Genomic DNA, 20,383 nt, shown 5'->3' with positions numbered 1-20,383 from the left:
TAAGGATAACTGCAACACTTAATTAAGTGCATCATCTGGTCATCTGAAGTGCACTTTTTCATTTTGGAGTGTTCAGTGAATACACTGCTGACACTGTTTACACTACAAGACGGCTTAGAGTAGTGCATAATTACACATCTTTACTGTAGGAACATCAAGTTTATTAACTGACCATGATCACACTGAATGAATGCATGTGATGTATGTCTACAAAACCCCTCAACCCCCCTCAAAAAAAAAAAAAAAAAAAAAAAAGCAGACACAAAGAGAAAACGGAGATTCATATCTTTTATTTTTTTCTGGCATGTAAAGTACAAATAATTAAACAATTCCATGAAAAATTCCTCAAGCGTCTTCAGCTGAAATCCCAGTAATAAATATCCTAAACTAAACTGAAAGGTTTATTATTTTTTTCCCCTTTGTTATGTGTTTGTCTTTGTTTGTTCATGTTTGGAAGTATGAGATTTTTTATTCGTGACACACAGACACTGAGATCAGGAGTTCTGCTTTTGATCTTTGATTATTTGTTTTATTCTGTTATTGTTCTGGTTTCAGAAGAAGGTTGCTAAGTAACTCTGTGTCCCTCCTAAATTAATCGACACAAAATACAACTGGTTGAGAAACAGAGTGACCACTGACCCCTTTATCTAGCTCAGTGCCTCGCCTGGCCCGTCTCCCCCGCTGCGCTTTCTTCGCCCACGTCTGCTAAACGTTGCGCTCTAGCCCTCCCACTGACTCTTTTATTTTCTAGACCACTCTCTCAGTTGGTTTCATGGCTTTATGGCAGCGGGTGAGAGGTTTTTGGTGAGGGATGCTGAGTCTAAGGCCTAGCTGCGGGTCCAGACCATGGACCGGACCGCGCTTCGACCCGCCCACCCTGCCCCAGGCCTTGCCCCGGGCCCTGACTCGCTATGGGGTTCTGAACGTGGCTGGAAAAACAAGACTGTGATTAGATTAAATAATCAAAAGGTTTTCATTTAACAAGACAAACAAAACACAGGCATTAAAGGCATAACAACTAGCACACAGCATGTATGTTTATACACTTCAATTAGTTTTATATAGCAGTGCATTCTTTGCCTATGAAGAACTTTTCCAAATTGTAATTCTAAAGCAGTATTTTTTTTTGTTGTTGTTTTGTTTTTTATTTATTTTTTTAAATCTATTTGTTCCCTTTAAAGAAAAACAAAAAGGTGTAACCACATTTTGGCAAAATGAAAAGTATTTAAACTTGCAAATATAATGAAGTAAACCATAAATATACACAAAACATACTTTCATACAAGGCAATAATAATAATCATAATAATGATAATAAATAGTTTTTAAGTTAACAATAAGTTAAAACTACAAGCTTAAAGTCGCCCAAATAATACAAGTTCATTGGCGCTATATTGATTTTTTTTTTTCAGTTTAAATTATTTATGTTGCAACAAAAGCTACCACAGACTTTTACAAACACAATTAAACACATTTTGATTGAAAAGAAATAATTCTAACTAATTCTAAAACCTGCATACACTGTAAGAACAGCAACTAATTATAAATAATGGAAACAAATATAAAAAATCGTACCCAATAAAAGGAACCAAAACAAAATATTCGACCCACGTGTGTCCTCTATGGCAACACCAACAACACAAATACGCTAAGTTAACGTGTGATTCTGATATGTAAAGTAAATCAATAAATTACAGGAAAAATGATATTCTGAAATCAACATGGGCTAAAACCGATGAAATTTTAGACAGTATTCCATTCACGGTCTTTTAGAATTGCTCTTTTCGGTACCATAGATGGCTGTTTGTTTTAGCTTGCATGGTCAGAGCACTAATTAGTGGGTGGAGGAAGGAATAATGGACATTTTTAGAGACCAGAGCTCTTGGTTCTTGTTTGATTCTTCTAATGAATCTGTTAGTTAACACTTTTTTTTCATTTTGTTGTTGTTCATTACATTTGATCCTTTCACTATTCTGCAAACCATTTCAGTGTGAGGTTTAATTTCTTTTTTAAAAAATATATATATCTTTTGTTCTCAGTCAATATAAAAACGAAGCACATTGCACTTACTGTTCCATAGGAAAGTTTTTTTTTTTTTGTCTTTTTTTTTTAATGATTATTATTGTAGTTGCTCAAGCGGTGCAGTATGTTTGTTTCCTGCCATTGTCCTTGGCTCTCTGAGGGGATGGGGGAGTGGTGTAGATAAAGAGTTCGTTGGGACACTCAGCCAGAGGGACGATGCTAAAACCTCCCTATGGTCACCAGGTGCACTACAGGGTTGCCCTGGTCGCTGTATCTACCCCATCACTCATTTAAGAGGGTCCAATTTTTACGTCTAGGATATTTGTCCCCTCTAGGGCACACCACTGATGAGTTCCAGGATAAGTTGCATTAGCGTTAGCGAAAGAAAAATGTGTTGCGATGGTAATGTGGCGTAAGCTGAGAGGGGTTAGTTCAAGGTGTATCACAGTTTTGATACAATGGGAATGCTGTGGAAGGCTTAGAGACACTTTGATATGTGTTGTGTGTGTGTGCGTGTAAGTGTATATGTGTGTGCAGTCACACACTTTTTTCCTTCATCAGTGACAAAGCTAAGATCCCTTGGTTGGTTAGTGCTTGTGCAAAGGAGCAAAATTATGTGTCGACGATATGATGGTGGAATACAGAAGATATGTGGAGCGTGAAGTAAATAAAAATGAAAAAATCTAGACAGAACAACGATAGACATTTGCTTGTTGTGTTGACATACTGGCGAATACAATTCGTTATGGATTATTGTGTGAGAATTGATTACATTGATAAGTGCAGCTACATTATATTAACTTTTTTTTGGTGCACTGAACATGCTGAAGCGTTAAGGTGAATCTTCTTTTTTGTTTTTGCCAATACAAGATGAGACGCTCTGGGTGTTTAATGTGACGTCATTTCGAGCTTCACTGCACCGTCATTGAAGCAACACTTGATTTATTTCTTCACTTTAGAGAAATGGTAACGTCGTTTTTCCTGCGTAATGCACACATGTACTTATCTGCTGATTATTTTTTAAAATGTTTCATATGTTTCTCTTTTTTTTTGTTGTTGTATTTTTGAAAATGAAATGGTTTCACTGCATGTAAGTCTTATTCCCCAACCCTCCGATCCCCTCCCTTACACCGCAGACTGGCCCTCTCTCCCCAAAGTTGAAAACTCTGAAAATAAAAGCCATGCGGTGTGTCCAAAGATTTCCACGATTTAAGAATCTGTAAAAATGTTGCACAAGGTCTTGTTTTTTTTTTCTCGTAGATACAAAAATATATTAATCTCTAATGTAATCCTTTCAAAGAGATCATTGTTCTCTTTGGCTAACACAGCGTTATTTAGAAAAGCAAAATGTCACTTGATTTGAACACACATTTACATCTTTCAGTTCTTTTCTTCATATAATGTGAAGTTTCGCGATTTTACAGCAATGTCTCTCCCCATGGAACAGTTTTCATTGTTTTATCACAGGGCTATGGACAGCTTGGGCATTGTTTTTAATGTATCTAGGGAATTTTTCATTTATGAGATGAGTATTTAAAAAAAAAAAAAATTGTGTAGCTCATGTGGCTGCGACTTGTTTTAAAGGGCTTTGAAGACAAAAACATTTGATTTTTTATTTTATTTACATTTTTTTTGCTTGATATGTAACTGGTTAGATATTTAGGGGCTGCAAAAACTGGTTTGGGAAAACGAATTATAATGCAATTCTGTTTAGTGAATGGAGCTAAATGTATCTAAGAATTTATGAAGACCAAGGACGACCAATCCCGGTGGCCCCTGACCTTCACAACAGCTCACTCTCTATAAAATGGGCAGCTCAAGGAGCTGACACACAGCCTTTCCTATTCCTGAACCATTCAAACCTCTTTAAAATGATCTAATATGGTTCTGGATTTTGCAATCGGCCTTCGTAATTGGTTTGAAAGACTTTCAAAAGAATTCCAAATGCCATCGCCATGGGAACACTGTCGAAATGCCCCTAGTTACACAGACAACTGCATGTGGTGGAATTGATTCTAAATTCTAACTATATAAAACTCAGAGTGGAAAGATATGAGGAGATTCTAGGTCGCCATGTTTTTTGATGTTTCGCTATGCCCTCCGGTGGAGGTGCATATGTGTGTGTGTGTGTATGTGTGTGTGCGAGTGTCTCTGTGATGAACGTTATCTTTCGGTGTGCTGAAGTGATTGTGATGGCCCTTGGGTGACCTCTCAATTTGTGACAACTAGTTTGTTCAGTGGCTGTTGGGTTGGACCTCAAGTAAGGTGTGTGTGGTGCCATAAGGCAAGGTTGCAACCAAATGTAGAGCCAGGAAACTGTAATCAAAGTTCTAGAAAATGCTTACATATTTGGCTATTATAACCACCTTAAATGTTGAATATATAGTTATATTATAATATATATAAGAGAACACTGTTTTAATCATTTTTCTCTAAAAAAAATTCACTGATTCAAAATGCCCAAGTGTAAAAAAGTGACTACATCCTCTGAAGCCAGACAGGAGAGTAACTGGGGCAAGATTTCGGGTAAATTGCACATATTTGATTTACGTTTTTTCCTTTCATTGACCAGTTCTTTTACTTTGCCTGAATTAAATTAAATCTCTGCAGACATTCTCTGTCACATTCATTAGACTGTCCCTCCTCATGGATTTCCCCAGCCCCGCCTCACAACTCTGCTAATTCAATTCAGGCAAATGCTGGGAAGGACTAGCATGTTGTGTAAAGAGAAAAGAAAAATGACTCTACTCGTGTATTTTTGCTCAAAACAACTAAATGTGTGTGTGTGTGTGTATGTGTGTGTCGAATGTGTGTTAGAGAGACTCAGTCCAGGCCCATGTAGAGTGAATGTACAGGGTGCTCATTAGCTCCCCCTGCATGTTAAAGAGCAGTAGTGACTAGGCCTTCCTTCAAGCCTTGTGCTGCTTGCTGGTCTTGAAGGAGACCTGCAGCACGCGGTCGCCCAGGCGGTAGCCGTTGAGGCTGGCGATAGCCATGGCTGCCTCGTCGTAGTTGGTCATGGTGACAAAGCCAAAGCCCTTACATTTGTTGGTGGTGAAGTCACGGATGACCTTGACGTTTGTGACGGCGCCAAATGGTCCGAAGAGCTGCCACAGGACGCTTTCGTCGGCTTCGGGGGACAGGTTGTAGACGAAGATGCACCAGCCGGCTCCGGTGGGCCCGGTCAGGTTGACGCCGGCTAGACTGGTCATGCTGTCAATGGTTATGGGGGAGAATCTGGGGAGGAAAGAAGGAGAGCTACCATGGGTGTCATTCTGAAGTTCAGCACAGCGTGCCTCTCATTACCACATGTTCCTGCCATTTTTGTTTCTTTGAGGACTGGACACTCGATCTCCACAGCCTTAAGTAGGTAAGAAAACCAGCAACTATTTTATTAACTAGGATGACCAAACCAAACTCTAGTCCCTTTTTGAAATAGGACAGAATTCACAATGTCCAACAAAATCACGGCACTTAGCAAAACAGAAACCTAGAAAGGGATGAAGGCAAATCAGAAACAAATCAACGGAAAATTTGAACAGAGGAGACGCAAACAGAATCTTGTATGTCCATGCTGGTGGAAAAAAGACATTAAAGCAACCAAAACTGAAAAAAAATAATAATAATGTTAGTTCAATACACAAATACATACAAATCAGTTCAATCAAGGAATCAACCAAAAGAACAAAAAGGTTCAACAAAGCCATGCCAGAATGTCCTGCTGTGATATCAGCTACGTCAGTCTACTCTACTGAAACAAGTGTTTTCTCAAATCTCATCTGTCATGTTAATGCTTAAGTCAGCAGGTGTTATTCCGGGCACTTTGTTTGAGCTTGTTTAGGCATGGATGCTTTTGAAAAGACACCTTTTTTTGTAAATTACCTCTTGACTCCGTAGCTGGCGTTTAGTAAATTGTCGAGTCTGCAATGCAAGAGGGAGAGTGACGGAGGTGAAGATATTAGTTGCAAGATCCAACAACAAGAGCAAAGCGTTTTGGCCACTTCAGCCACCAGGGGGAGCTCTTTACTGGGCACCGCATCCACCAATCAGCAGGCGGCGGCTCGCCCATCTCACTGATGCAGTGCTTACAGAGCCCTCAGGCGATGGATTGAGAGCACTGCTATGAATGCTTGTGAATGCATCTATGCCATGACTGAGTCACATGCAGTGTTTCATCTCTAAGCAAGGCCAGTTCTTTTAAAAATCTACGCACTGCCTCAGACCCATTCTGATTTGTTGAAATCCCCCTGATGGCGTGAACGTGCTGCTGTTTAAAGGAAAACAGGCAGAGGAGGAGTAGGGAGTGGCATGGGTGAGGGCTGCAGGTGGGAGCAGTACCTGAAGCGCTGAGTCTGGTGGTGCAGAGGGCCGGTGAAGCGGCGAGCAGCTGTCTGGTAAAGCTGGGTAAGCAAGGCCTGTCCCGTTTTCTGACTGGGGTTGTTGGCGAACTTCACGGTGATGGGCTCAGCGGCGCCCAGTGGCTTTTGACCATTCAGGCCTTTGATGGCTTCCTCTGCCTCATTTCTTTTGTCAAACCGAATGAAGCCTACTCCGCGCGATATACCTGCTCCAAACAGAAAGCAAGGCAATGTTAGCATCCTCACACAAATGAATGGCATATAAGTGAGTCATGTGATCGGTTAAAACAGACTAGATACTTTAGTACTTTATGATCTACTTTATAAAGCAGAATAAATTGCTAACCATTTTCATTGCAAACCATTTTATTTCCACACTGTGACACGTTTTTCAGTGAAGCAGGAAATTTAATGGAAAAAAGAGCAGGATTTGATTTAATGCATTGTGAAGTTGACTTTTGATTAACACAATGTTATTAATATCAACAAAAATGGATAAATGGTTTTTGAATTTTTTTTTATTAAAATGCACAGATGAATAATGCATAATTGTATATTTCAATAGACATATTTATTTTTTACTTTTACATTTTCTTGAGGTTGTACTGTTTTTATTATATTTTATCTATTTAAATAAAAATATAAAATATAAAAAAAACTTTTATTTCAGCTAGATGCCAAGAAAGCATTTCTAATTTTCATTTAACTAGAATGAATAAAAACTATATAGACAAATAAAAAAAATAATAACATATACTTAAATTATTACTAAAACTGAGACTGAAATTAAATGAATTCAAAATATCAAAATAACACTGCCAGGAATGGGGTCAATTTTGATTTCATGTTGACTGTGAAGCATATAGCTTAATTTTTTTTGTCACATCCAGAGCTTTAATTAGATTTTTAATCCTCCCCCAGGGCGCCTACGCTGTTTGTGGAAGTGAGTAACGTTTACCTGTGACCTGGTCTACCAGGATGCGTGAGGTGATGATTCTTCCATACTGAGAAAACAACTGCTCCATGTCTTTCTGACTCATGGTTTTGGGCAGCCCGCTCACATACAGGTTGGCATCGCGTATGGAAGCTGAGCTTGGTCTGGCATAGGACACCTACATCACGCGCACACACAAAACATCGAGCTGCAGTTTAGGATTTCTTTTAATAGAAATATTAAGAAGCATGCATCAAGACAGCTGTGACAGTCCTAAAACTCCCAGCAGTGCAAACTTTCAAGTGTAGTCGAAGCAGATATGTCAGAGCACTGCCACGCTCAAAGGCGAGACATCCGCCCACTCTCTCTCATCCCTCCTTCCTTGAAATCCACGTATCTTATGCACACTTCACTCGAACCAAACCTGGTTCCCTTATTAAGCGCTACTTCAGCTTCACTCTGCTCCTGACAGCAGAAACACGAGCCCACTCTCACATTCAAACCCCCCCCACCCCCACCCCAGATGCATTGACACCCTCTGTGCTGATTTGAGACCAGCTCCCTCAGGGAGTCGTGAGGAAAATTTGATATCATGGGCTGTTATTCTAGCCGGTGATTTTCCACAAGACAGCAGTATTTAGAACCTGTTCCGCTTTGGGACGTGTCATGTAATATCAAGTCCAATTAGGCATTTGTTTAGACGTTTAATTATTCATCTCATTTTTATATTCCCTTCTATATTTCCTAAAAATCCCCTACTGAGCCGTCTTGGTTATATTTGAGATGGGAACAGATTTTTCTCATAAAATATGTATATTTATGAATTTCTGGTTGAAAGGGGCTGACTTTGATTGATGGTGTCAGTGTGTGTGCATGTGGTTTTTGAGATAAAGAGATTGGCTCCCTCTTTCTCCTCCATCTCGCCTTTGTCTTCTCTCTCAAGGGGAAACTGCTCCTCTGGCAACCAGCGAATCAAGTAAACAGATTACAAGATGTCCAGCATCCCTGACAACTCCCCAACACATGTCCTCACAAAATACCCCATGAAAAAAAAACAAAAAAACAAAAAACAAAAAACAAATCAAATAAAAAAGCACAATACCAATTCAGTCTTTTTACCAAGGGTCTTTTGTTTACCTATTTACTAATATATTGTTTTAATATATAATTTAATTAACTTTATATTGCATATAAAATACAATACGTACTTTTTATAATTTGTCTAAACATTTATAGCATCATATAGCCTTATACTCTTTTACTAGTTTTTACTTATATAATTTGTAATTTATAGAAATTATAAATAGAGAAGAAAGAATTTATTTCTATCTGTAACCTTTTTATTAAATAATGGGCAAAGCATTTATTTTCAACACACATTGGCATACTTGAATCTGATGACCTTTATGTAAGCAGATTACAGCAAAAAAAAAAAAAAGTTAACTAAGTAAACTTGTTTTTATCATAAACAGGAGTCTATTTTAAATGTGTTCAAGCCATTTTATGACGCCCAACCAAGTTATTGCATGTTTCGCCATGAGACCTTGGCAGAATGATGTGTTTTTCCACCATATGTGTGTTTGCGTCTTGCAGGCCAGTATGACTAAGCAGCGGTATTGTTGAGGTAGGGGTGTAATTGTGCAGTGAGTGGGTGAGTGTACAGCAGAGACTAGAGGGGGGAGATGTATTGGAGGGATGGGATGCTGCCCCATAATTAACCCTCTCCCTGCCTCTCCCACAGTACAGATGGTGCCTGCAGCCCATATGGCACCTAATCCTGTCATTGGCATTCGGCTCATTTCTAGCCTTTGCTCCTGCGCCCCGTCTCCCTCACTCACGCCCTCTCTTCCATCCTCGCTATCGGCTCCCTACCTTTATAACAATGCTGTATTGACATGGAAAATATGACATTTGCCCAGCTTAAGGATTTGACGGCAGTGGGCACACGAACGTTGTGGCAAAGCTGGATGAATGCACTGAACAAACTAGATGATTAGGACAATAGCATTCGGACTTTGTGTTGTTGAAATAACTATGCCAATAATGTTCACCCATGGACTGCAGTCATTATTTACCAAATAACTGTGTGCTTTGGTTTCAAATTAGACTAGGGAATGAAACTGCTCTGATATGAAACATGGTCTTCTTGGCCTATCATATGATTTACATGCACATCCCCAATATGAGCACATGCAAACCTACACTAAGTCTGCTAAAGCTGCTTAACTGCTGATTCTTGTTTTGGCTTTGATGTGTAGTGATCAGGTGGAGGAGCAGACCGACTGTTTAATGTCTCGCTTTCAGAAGCCCAGGCAGACCTTTCCCCACCCCAAAACCCAGCTGAATTGGGGACAATGAAGGCCCTAATTAGCCAAGATTGAAGGCAGATGGGGCTCTCCGTGGTGACCTCCAAGCCGCACATTGCGTCTCCCTAATTACATTTCCATCACAATCACCTCTGTGCACAACCCTTTGCTTTCTGACCTCCACATTTTCTTTTCTTTTGCCCCTTTTGTCCCCTCCACCAATTCCTCCCCTGCCCCTCCCATTCTCCTCCCCTCCTGCTGTCATGTCTGTATTGGGCTCTGCTTTATTTCTTTACTTCCTCCCCATCGAGTGATTGAAGAGCATGGGCTTCATGAACTTCTCTTACCTTGATTGTTTTGGTCTGCAGTTTGAGACCGTTGAGCGTGTTGATGGCTTTGTCGGCATCATTGGGATCCACATAGTTTACAAAGCCATAGCCCAAACTCTGGCCTGCAATAATATGAACGAGAATGCATTGGAAAAGGGTACTTTGATGCTAATATCCATTACCAAATCAAGACCAAACCACATGGTTACCTGTAATCTTGTCTCTGACTAATTTGCAGGACTCGATTTCTCCAATACTGCCGAAAAGGCTCTTGAACTCCTCTTGGGTCATGTTCTGAGGCAGGTAGTTGACGATCAGGTTGGTTTTGCTGTCGTCTGTGGCGCCATTAGTGCTAATGACAGGGCCGTTAGGCAGGCTGGTTCCGCTCGGACCATTGGACACCTGAGTTTCCATGGTGCTAATTATCTGCAGGTGCAAAAATAACACTCTAAGATGGTGCAGTTTGGGTAGCATAAATTGAGGGGCGTAATGCTTGGCATCCTGGTTTCAGAGGTTAAAAATCAATGCGTCTAAATGGTAGAGGGCTGGAGGAGAACAATATCCCACCTCCCCTCCTCCTCTGACCTCCTCCCTCACTTCAGCTCTCTCCATCAGCCCCTGGCCCTGCAGATGTCACAGTCCTTTCACTCTTTCCCTGCCCCCTTTATGCTATACAGGGTCAAACAACGTTACATCACAAGCCTCTAAGAGAATGGGCAGGAAAGTACACGTAAATGCTAACACTATTTTTTTAAATGTCCTTTTAAGAAAATGCAGTTCAGACAAATAAAGATCAATAGATGGCATTGGCACCTTGTTTATGTGAAAAGCGTGAATGTGTGCCTGTGTCTGGGTCTTGGGTTCATCCGTGTTGCTGTGGAGCACAGCATGATGCTTAATATGGTCTATAGAGGATTTTCAAAGAACAGATGTATGCAGGTTGTAGATGCTACTTCAGACTTTAACGTTCCCTTTCTGTCCCAACGCAAGACTGGAGTTCTCAAAGCCAGTGCTCTGCAGCGCACCATAAGCAATCTGTCGTTTTTATCCCTTTTGTAATTTTTTTCTTCATATTTTTCCCAAGGCTGCTACTCTCCAGAATTTACAAATTGGCATATGTAATGTATGTTCATGTATTAGTCATCCTTATTTGACTGAAAGCAGTCTTTCCCCAGAACGGCCCCTGGGGTGGAACAGGGTGTCTCACCAACTTAATTAACAATGCATCCGTGATCTTTTTGTTAGAGTCCCACGATCAACAGGCAGAATAATATGCTACAAGTGTCTCTCTTTGTTTTTATGATCCTTCCAGGAACGTAATTGGAAATACATGAAATTGTATCTGATATCTAATTAAGCACTTTATTTAAAAATGTAGCCTACGTTCAGTTGCACGGGTGAATTTATAGCAGTATGACAAGTCTGATCCTTTGTTCTCCCTTTAGTATTGCCTCTTCCTCTCATCTCTCTGTAACACACTGTCTCTTCAGTGGAATGATTTATTCTTGCCTTGAGCCTTACCTCTAACCAGGTTGCCCAGGTAACAGCAGCTTGACGACTGTTGCTATTAGCTGGCTTCTTGACTTTTAGCAAACCTCGCATGTATGTGTGTATGTTCGAGCACTCGGTTAAAATCACTTTTTGTCTTGCATTAATAAAATAAGCTTTGGGGGCAGCCAGAATTTATATCTCAGCCAAATTGACACAGACAAGGAGAACGCTCGGAGAGCTGAGTTATTAAAGCACTGCAAACATGGATCTAGGCAAAACTGACAATTTCACTGTCACCCGAGCAGGAATTTCCAAGGAATGGGTGTTGGTTTGATCACAAATGGCGATAAAATGGCATATTTTGCTTGGGCAGTAGCCCATAGCCTGTATAGCCTTGGAAATATCTCGGGTTTAGAAAGTAAACTCAAACAGGCACTGTCTACGTGTTGGCACAAACATAGTGAGTCTTGACACAAAGTGACAGGATCAGGGCAAATGGGATTTGTGAACTGAAATAAACCTCCCTATGGCAAGCCACCCATCCTCAGCGATGAATGTAGTGAGTTACACAACGCACAGGCTCTTCGGCCACACAGACTAACACATACACTTACAGCCCAGATACTGGCACCAGCACAGCAGAGGTAGAGGTGGAAGAGCACTTCATCCCAAAATACATGACTCACAGAGACAGGCGAGAGACTGCTTACTGCTGGAGTTCCTTCCACAGTGCTGCTTAAACATCACACACCTTATAAACTGTCCCTGAATCTACGCTATTAAAAATAGGCCTTACGAAACAAAACGTGGCCGCAGAGCGGGCTTTGACATTCCTGTCCCAGCCTGTACTTTTCTATTTCTAGGAGAGTTCTCCTTCAATATTTAATGCACTGCATCAGCATCGCCTACACAAGGGCCCAGACTCGCACTCAAACAAGAGCCCTGCATCTCATGAGCAAAACCTGTTACCTTCCCACCAGCGCGCTGATAAGGATAAATGACTGCAAAAATTCCTCTTAGTATGTCTTTAATTAGAGTCTGCTGAAATGACCATCAAGCCTTGTCAATCAAAAAGAACGGTTTTTTTTATTTAATTTTTTTTTTTTTAGAAAAATGTCCTGTTGAATGTCACAATATACAAATGTAAGAAAAAAACATAGCTATATTATAGAAAAGCCACTTGGTTTAGCTGACACCATTTTTTTTCTTGAACGATAAATGAGACTGACTTCAATATAAATGTAGATGACTTTAAAATATTACAATCAATTAAAAATACATTAACTATGTTAAACGCATCATGCCAGAGAACGTTTTTAAAAAACAGGCTTGAAAGCAGCATGAGATAAAAAGCAATCTGTCTGTGAAGACTATCCACTCACGTCACTTCCTTAATGCCCCTGTGCAGTGAGGGAGCCATTTTCTTAAAATAAACACAGTCTTGCACAAGATCCGGCGAGGTAAACAAATAAAGCATAAGGCTGATCTAATCTGTAGCTGTATGTAACATGTCAACATTAATTTGCAGACTGCCAGGGTAGCGATTCCCAGCATTATCTGTTAACGTTAGGCTAAGGAAACTGAATCTGAAGCCTAATGCAGACTTTAATTTTATAATTTGTAATTCATAAATGTACGTGTCTGGACGGGCCTCCTGACTGAAATGGGAATGTTGGATTGCCAATAGGCCGTTTCAGTAACAGATTACAGGATTATCCTAAACAAAAGGCATTAGCCACACTCTCACTGCAGCTTAAGGGATCACAGTGGCAGCTGTAAAACAACAGGACACAAGTCAAAACTGAACGGATAAACCCTTTTCTTTGTTATTTTTTTATTTTTTTATTTTTTTTTTAAATTTCACTCGTGAAAAATCTGCAGCGCGGAAGAGCATTGATTTATCACGCGAATACACACGTCTCTCTTGTATTCCCCCAAATGGCGTTATTTTGTTTAAAAACTATGTTTTATGCCATTTTATTTAAACTATTATAATGATAGCCTACGCCAGAAACGTTTAAGGGGAAGAAAAGGCGCTAGCAGTATTCCTGTTCGGTCGCTATCCAGAGTGCTGAATTCGGGAGTGGCTCAACACGCACAACTAGGCTACCTACAAAATATCCTTGGTGCCGCGGGCTCCGTTTAATCAAGTGGGCATTAAGCTCTTGATGTCGTCTTCATAAATAAACACGTTTACGAATCGTTAAAACTCGTTATCCTCTCGTCCTTTGAATGGACAAGTGCGCGTGTGCTCTGTGGGCATTCACAAATCCGGGCTCCTTTTTGCTGAATAAACGTATTGACACGAGCGAACAAAAGAGCCACCCGTTCCTCCTCTACAGAGTCCGTGGCAGCGCTATGAATATTAATGTAAACAGTAGCGCTTTGTGTCGAGGCCAGAGGCTGCGGGACACTCCGGGAACAATGAACATTACAGCTGTCTGCACTTTCACTCTATCCTACAAGACAATTTAATAATAATTATCATTATAATAATAGCAAACATAATAAAAATGTACATTTAAATAATGTCATCGAAGAAATTCCTCTAGCTAATTATATAACAACTGTATAATATTCAGTTCTAGGAAGTTGACGGTTTAACCGAAATCCATATTTAAGTGGCCTGGACGTAATATTTAGCAGGTATAATTTGATTATTATTGGCTGTAAAATTAGTTTCTGTACTGCACCTGTTCAAAATAATCGTTTAAATTCTCAAGACGAGGCCTGGTGATCCTATGACGTGCGTAACGGCTTCTCTTGACCGTTTACAAATACTTTCAAATGTATTTTTTTTTTAAACGCCGTTTTATTCTTTAATTGGCAAACCACTTTATTTACGATTAATGGCGAGCTCGTGTGTTTAGACGGTTGTGTTGTGTTGTGCTGTGTATGTCGTTGTGATGTCCTTGTCCTTGAGTTGCGTATACGCGCCTGGAGAAGGTTATCTGACTCAACGGTTTTATGAGCTTGGCACTGCGGTAGAGGCTCGTGCTCACGGAGGACTGCGGAACAACACGCCGAAAGGCCCGTCATTCATTCATCACGCCATCTACTGAGACTTAAGCGCGTGGTTTCGTATCGCCTTTTGTTTGAGGTCAGTCTAAAACAAGGCAGGCTGTCCTGAATATACTTATTTGTCAGGACCAGAGGCCTCTAACCTCAAACGCAAAATGCTGTGTGGCTGCCAAAGGTTTAGTGTAATTTTCAAAGAGTGTTCAAATTGATTATTACTAAACGAGTCGCCATTACAACGAATCCAGCGTTTAGTAGCTATCATCACCTCTTTCGGACAAGAAACAAAGACGGTCATCCTCAAAACACGCTTCATGTAGAGCAGGCCTGAAGAATTAAACGTCATTTATTAATCTTAGCATTTTAAACAGTCACCCGTGGGTCCGTTTCAAATACCCGTTCGTATTCAAATAAGCTGTTTCGTTAATGTTCACACAGAGCAAATGTACGTGGAGAGGGTGATTCTGTGCGAGTGCCAGCAACGCTGTTTTCTTTTAGAGAAGACACGCCCAAAACGCTTTCCCTCAAGGCCTTTGTATTCCCCTCCGATTGCTTATTTACACACTCGGTGTGTATATGTTTTTGGAGAGAAAGGGGAAAAGCGCGACTCACTTAGATATCGCTAGAAATGTGGGATATTTAGCCGTTCCCATACATCACATGACATCTCGCCGTTTCCTCTCTCGCGCAGTCTCTTATATAGCATCGCAAGCCTTAGGAATTTCGTCCTGCCTGATTCAATCCAAACTAACGGATGCATAATATCTCCCCTCCCCCTCTGAGTGACTCGACCCTTTTCTCTGCCTTTCCTCTCGATGGGCTCTCAGCATCCGAGGCGTCGTGTTTTGTCTCCGAGATTCAGTCTCCAGCATCCTTTCCGAGCGAGGCATGTGCCCTCTTACGCCCTTCTTCTGCCTCCGCCGCACCTCAGCTATTTCTGAGGAATTCCTCAGCGCTCTTTGTTAACAATGGCTAATTATTTAATTAGCGCATGTAGGAATAAATGTATGTTGCGAAGGGTTTTACGTATTACGTATTACGATTTATGACGGCAGGAGAAAGCATTGTTTTGATTCTCTTCAGAAAGCCAAGCGAGCTCGTCTGTAGCGATGCTCATGCATGCCTGTATCACATTACTTATACCCTGGGCTAATCGTTAATCTTGTTTACGGAATCCGCGATTAGACGTGCCAGTATGTTTGACCAAATGGTGTGTGTATGTTTTGGCTAGCTTGTATTTAAATACCCTATATTTTATATATTGCTGTCTGTTTTGAGGGTGCTCAAATTGATTTTGTGGTGATGCTGTTATTGTTTTTCATTGAAAAGGGTATACTTACAGTAACCATTCTTGATGTACAAAGATGATAGTGATCTAGGTCCTTCAATTCACAGGTCTTCAGGCCGTCTTGCAGATATTACGCCGTGGCGTGGCTGGAGAATCGCAAATGTCAGGTTCCAAACGAAAAGAAAAAAAAAGAAAAAGGAAAAACGACAGTCTTCGGCAAGAAAGCTCAGCCCGTGCGATTGTAGGTTTCCTCAGCAGTGGGAAAATGAGGAGAAGGGGGTTTTCTTCAGGACGATGATGAGCGAGAGATTTCTCTCCGTGTGGCGTGGGCGATGTTTCTGAAAAAAAGAGAAGCAGTGATCCCCAGTAGGGTGTGTCCAGGGGAGGGTGTTGTGGTTCTGCTGTTGTGTATTTCCCAGCTCCTCGCAGGCTCCTTCTGTGCCTCTGCTGCAATGTTCTTCTTTTATGTGTCCTTCTGGCTGGCAGAGCTTGTTTCTGATTGGCTAATTGTGCAGGGAGGGTACTACATGGCAGCCATTGCAATGCGCTCCTCTCCCATTATCCCCTTCACCATCTCTCCACTCTTCCTTTTGCCCTCCCTTTCTTCCTGCCCCCCCCCCCCCCAACACACATGCAGAGCTGAGTGAATAGAGCTCCACCTGCACTCCGAACAGATGGGTGCAGAGCCATGCTTTCTCCTTCTCTTTACCCCTCGTTCTCTCTCTCATCCCCTCGGTTTTTTCCTCCCTTGATTATTTGTCCTTGCAGCGCAGCTCTTCTTCTCAAATTCCATCTTCTCAGTCTGACGCGCTGCATTTCTAAGAATGCTGTGAATGAGTCCGCCGTTTGTTCACAGGCAGAATGGCTGTGTGAAGGCATAACTGTGTGAAGGTCATAACACGGCCCACTGCTTGAATACCTACCTGTACTTATTTAACCATTCCTACATTATCATGTCAGGTGTGCGCTGAATACGTATGTTACATAATCACACACAGGCCAATGCTTACAATATGGATTAAGACATCATTTTGGTTGTCAATGTCATATAGATGTCATGCATTATTAATGTTGTCGTATAATGTCATTGACATAATGTCCAGCGACACCTAAAATCAGAGACTTGAGAATGAATGCACATGTCTGCTTATTGTTGCTCGTTGGAGCTGATATTAAACATCGACACACACTGATTGCAGCGGTTGTTATCTCAAGCGCCCTTCCCCCCGTTTCCAGTCTCAGGGAGTGGGTAGAGCTCACTGAGACAGGCTGTTTGGTCTCATCTATAATGCATCTCCTGCCCCAGGACTTGATGTGTGACAAATGACCTATTTCTGCACAGACCCCCACAGGGCCTGGACCTGAGGTAGCATGCTCGGTATATCTCTGCTACGCGGGTGTTGTTGGCACTTTCATAGGTGCGAGGCTCCGTTGGGTGAAGTTGGAGGAGATGGTTGCAGAGCATGCAGGCTTATGGAAATGTATGCTTTAGCCGATAATGTGTGTGAGGGGGATGTCATTCCCACAAGAGGATGTGTTTATTTTAGACTGTTTATGTGCGCGCTGGAGACCGCGGGTCACTGGAACTCACCTACATCCGCATTGGCCTTGGGTGACCTTGTGGAAGTCGAGCGTTGTGTGTGAGCGCGTCTTCAGCAGAAGTTCTCTGTGATTATGCAAATTGTAGACAGTCACAGCACAGGTATCAGGCTTCAGGAGTCAGAGAGGTACTGAGTGGGTGGTATTGTCGTTGGCGGGCAAATGCGCTGTAATGCAGATCAGAAAAACAGCATTTTCTCGATGTGTTTAACTCTGAGTAATATACACAATTATATATATTTTGGCTGATGAGTTCTTGGGAGATCATTGGAGATGGGCGAGTGGGCAGATGTGTTCAAACTCGTTAACCTTTTGATAATCTCGAGAGCGCCGATTGTTGTGCATTTCAGGGTTACGGGTTAACAGTGAAGGGCAAGCATTCTCTGGTAATCTTGACTCAATATGGTGCTCTCGAATGGATGGCAATGTGACTGCGAACAGTGTTATTTATTTTAGTATAATTTATTAAGATTTTGAACTAGTTTTTATTTGTATATTTTCTGTTTTCATTTTAATTTTAGCCAAAGCAATAATCATGATCATTCTGTCATTCATTATGTCGTTTGAATCCTGTATAACTGACTTTCTTTCTGTGGAGCAAAAAAATTGTTTTAGTAAATGTTGGTAAACAGATGGTTTCGGGTCCATCTGTATAGAAATAAATATACTATGGAAGTCAATGGGAACCAAAACCGTTTGGTTACTGACACTTTTCCAAATATCTTATTTTGTGTTTCATAGAAGAAAGAAAGTCATACATGTTTGAAATGTCATGAGTTTGAAAATTCTGGGTGGAATATTTCTTCAGAGATTTAATCATTTTGTTTTGTGTTTTTGTCATTTGTAAATAGTTTTTATTCAGTTTATTTCAGTTTTATTCTAATGAGAAATATTGCCTTGGCAACTAGCTGAAATAAAATAAGTTCTCCATATTTTATTTCAGTTAAAGTTTGTTTTATTTCAAGTAACATAATAGTTTTAGTTTTAGTTAACTATAATAACCCTGACAGCGAAACATCCTGCCCTTCGTCCTCGTCTCTCATACTCTCTTTCACTTTCAGATCTTCCTCCTCTCGGTTCTTGTCCCGCATCTCTACCCCAGTCAGATTCTGAGTGTGGGCCCTGTCTGATATTTTACATAATTGCCTTACATAAGTAGCCAGCTCAGCTCAGAGCTTGGATGATATTAGTGGCGATGAATATTGCATGAGGAAGGCACTCGTTAAGCGTTAATAAGAGGATAGAGATGGGCCCCGCTGTCAGTCTGTCTTAACCCCGCCCACTCCGCTCTGTCAAGTCGCGACCGAGTGAGGGGGAAAGACTTCGCCATTATAGGTGCGGGTGTTGTTTTCTGCTTTATGAGCTGAATGAAAGCAGCACTTGTGGCACAAAGAGGCCAGGTCTGTTAGCTGCCTACGGTTCCACGCGCACCCCGTTCACACTTATCTTGAATAATTTGGCTTAATTGCAGAGGCTCATTAGGGGTCTTCTCTGGCAGCAGGGCAGCTGAGTCCAGCCCGTGGGTAAGAGGGTATCTGAAGCATCTATTCACCACCCTGATTCAGAGGATCAAGCATGGCAGTCGCTTGAAGCTCGTTCAGTAATTTCGCTGATGATTTTTAATGTTCGGGAGCTCCTCCAGAAGAGCCGATTAAGAGACTGGTGCTTTTGTCCCTCGTGGCATTACAGCATAAGAGACTGTAAGGCTCTCTTTTGCTCTTTCAATGATCATTGATTTTAGTCACTTTTTTATGGCCATCCAAACGTGGCTGTTGTGGAGATCGCTGGTGGAGGAAACAGGCAACTATGCACTTGTTTTTTATCTAATAACTCAAAAATGTCTGTTTTACATTTGTAAATTGTGGATTTACATTTATGGGAAGAAAGCATGTTATGATCGCACTGAATCTATTTAGCACTAGTGCAGGAGATATGATTGTGTGAAACAGATGTGTTCCATTGCTACAGCTAGTGTTATTCCCCTTCTTATGATCTGCAGTAACGGATAACAATGGCTCAAATGTCTGTGCTAAGAAAGATTTTTCCTGGATTCATATTTTCAATTGGCAGTATTTTAAAATAGCTTCTATAAAGCTTGTAATGTTATTCCTTACCATATACAAATGAAAATACATGTGTACAATAGTATACTGTACACTGTATACTGTACATTATACTGTAAAACATTACTACCATCCATTTCCATTTCGTATGGTCATAAACAGTCTTTAGTATTCGCTTTCTGGATCTGTATTTTTAAAGTATTTTTAGTTATAAAACTATGTAAAAATTTAATAATTATATTGCATTAATATTGTTATCATTATGCCGTACTAGCTGAATCAGGGATATTAACACACAAAATAAATAAATAAATAAACAAGTATTATTTTAACCATGAGAATGCAAATGAATATAAATAAATATAAAAATGTAATAATATTTAATATATTAATATTGTTATCACCATGCTATACTACTTGAGCTAGGGACATTAACTATAACATATAATAAATACATATTTAATCCTTTAAATTAAATTAATGTATTCTTTTACCCAATATAATAGTTCTTAGATACTATAAATTATGAAGTAATTAGATGTAATATATTAATATTGTTTGCACCATGCTGTACTTCTTGAGCTAGGGATTTTAACTCACAATAATAACTAAATTCCTATAGTTGAATGAATAGCATGTATGCATGACAGGTCACTATAGATGAAATATAAATGGAAAAACTAATATCCTTCATCATACACTGTTCTGAAATCAGTTTCTATTTCATTTCAATAGTATCATGACCACTGTAGAATATTCTTGAATATTCTCAAATATTTCTTCCAGTGTTTCAATATTAGTTCTACCACTTTTACAGACGTCTTATGAATTAATAGTAACTCGACTTGAGTACAACATTTCAGCATAATTTGGACCTCTGCTCACGTACTGAAAGCGGTAGCTCAGGATGTAGGAACATATAATGAAAAGGAATCTCATTACCCAGTTATGCTGAGCGTGACGGCTCATATAATCA

General features: G+C 40.4%; 1 protein-coding gene across 7 annotated transcripts; it reads right to left on the bottom strand.

Annotated features, from left to right (window-relative positions):
* Positions 1 to 275: 275 nt before the first annotated feature.
* LOC109110668 (ELAV-like protein 3) lies at positions 276 to 16,208 on the bottom strand. Of its 7 annotated transcripts, none has more exons than XM_042720216.1 (7): positions 15,798 to 16,208; positions 10,158 to 10,374; positions 9,967 to 10,070; positions 7,338 to 7,491; positions 6,360 to 6,588; positions 5,904 to 5,942; positions 276 to 5,279 (listed from the first exon to the last, which is right to left on the bottom strand). In XM_042720216.1, exons 1-7 carry the CDS (start codon positions 15,804 to 15,806, stop codon positions 4,931 to 4,933), a joined length of 1,101 nt encoding a protein of 366 aa, XP_042576150.1. In that variant the 5' UTR covers positions 15,807 to 16,208; the 3' UTR covers positions 276 to 4,930. The 7 variants fall into 7 exon arrangements, with proteins under 7 accessions (XP_042576150.1, XP_042576164.1, XP_042576156.1 ...); XM_042720230.1 differs by having other exon boundaries at positions 276 to 5,258; positions 15,798 to 16,207; XM_042720222.1 differs by having other exon boundaries at positions 6,360 to 6,585; positions 15,798 to 16,207.
* Between the last annotated feature and the right edge of the window lie 4,175 nt (positions 16,209 to 20,383).

The sequence above is a fragment of the Cyprinus carpio genome, chromosome A3 (genome assembly GCF_018340385.1).
Source record: "Cyprinus carpio isolate SPL01 chromosome A3, ASM1834038v1, whole genome shotgun sequence".
Classification (NCBI taxonomy): domain Eukaryota; kingdom Metazoa; phylum Chordata; class Actinopteri; order Cypriniformes; family Cyprinidae; genus Cyprinus; species Cyprinus carpio.
This window is presented reverse-complemented; position numbering and strand designations above follow the sequence as displayed.

Bases quoted from the DNA above. Each gene is read 5' to 3' on its own strand.
- LOC109110668 (XM_042720216.1), bottom strand. The intron at 6,589-7,337 runs GTAAACGTTACT...TTCTGTTTGGAG, and splicing joins CCTGGTAGACCAGGTCACAG to CAGGTATATCGCGCGGAGTA. The intron at 5,280-5,903 runs GTAATTTACAAA...CACCCATGGTAG, and splicing joins GCCAGCTACGGAGTCAAGAG to CTCTCCTTCTTTCCTCCCCA.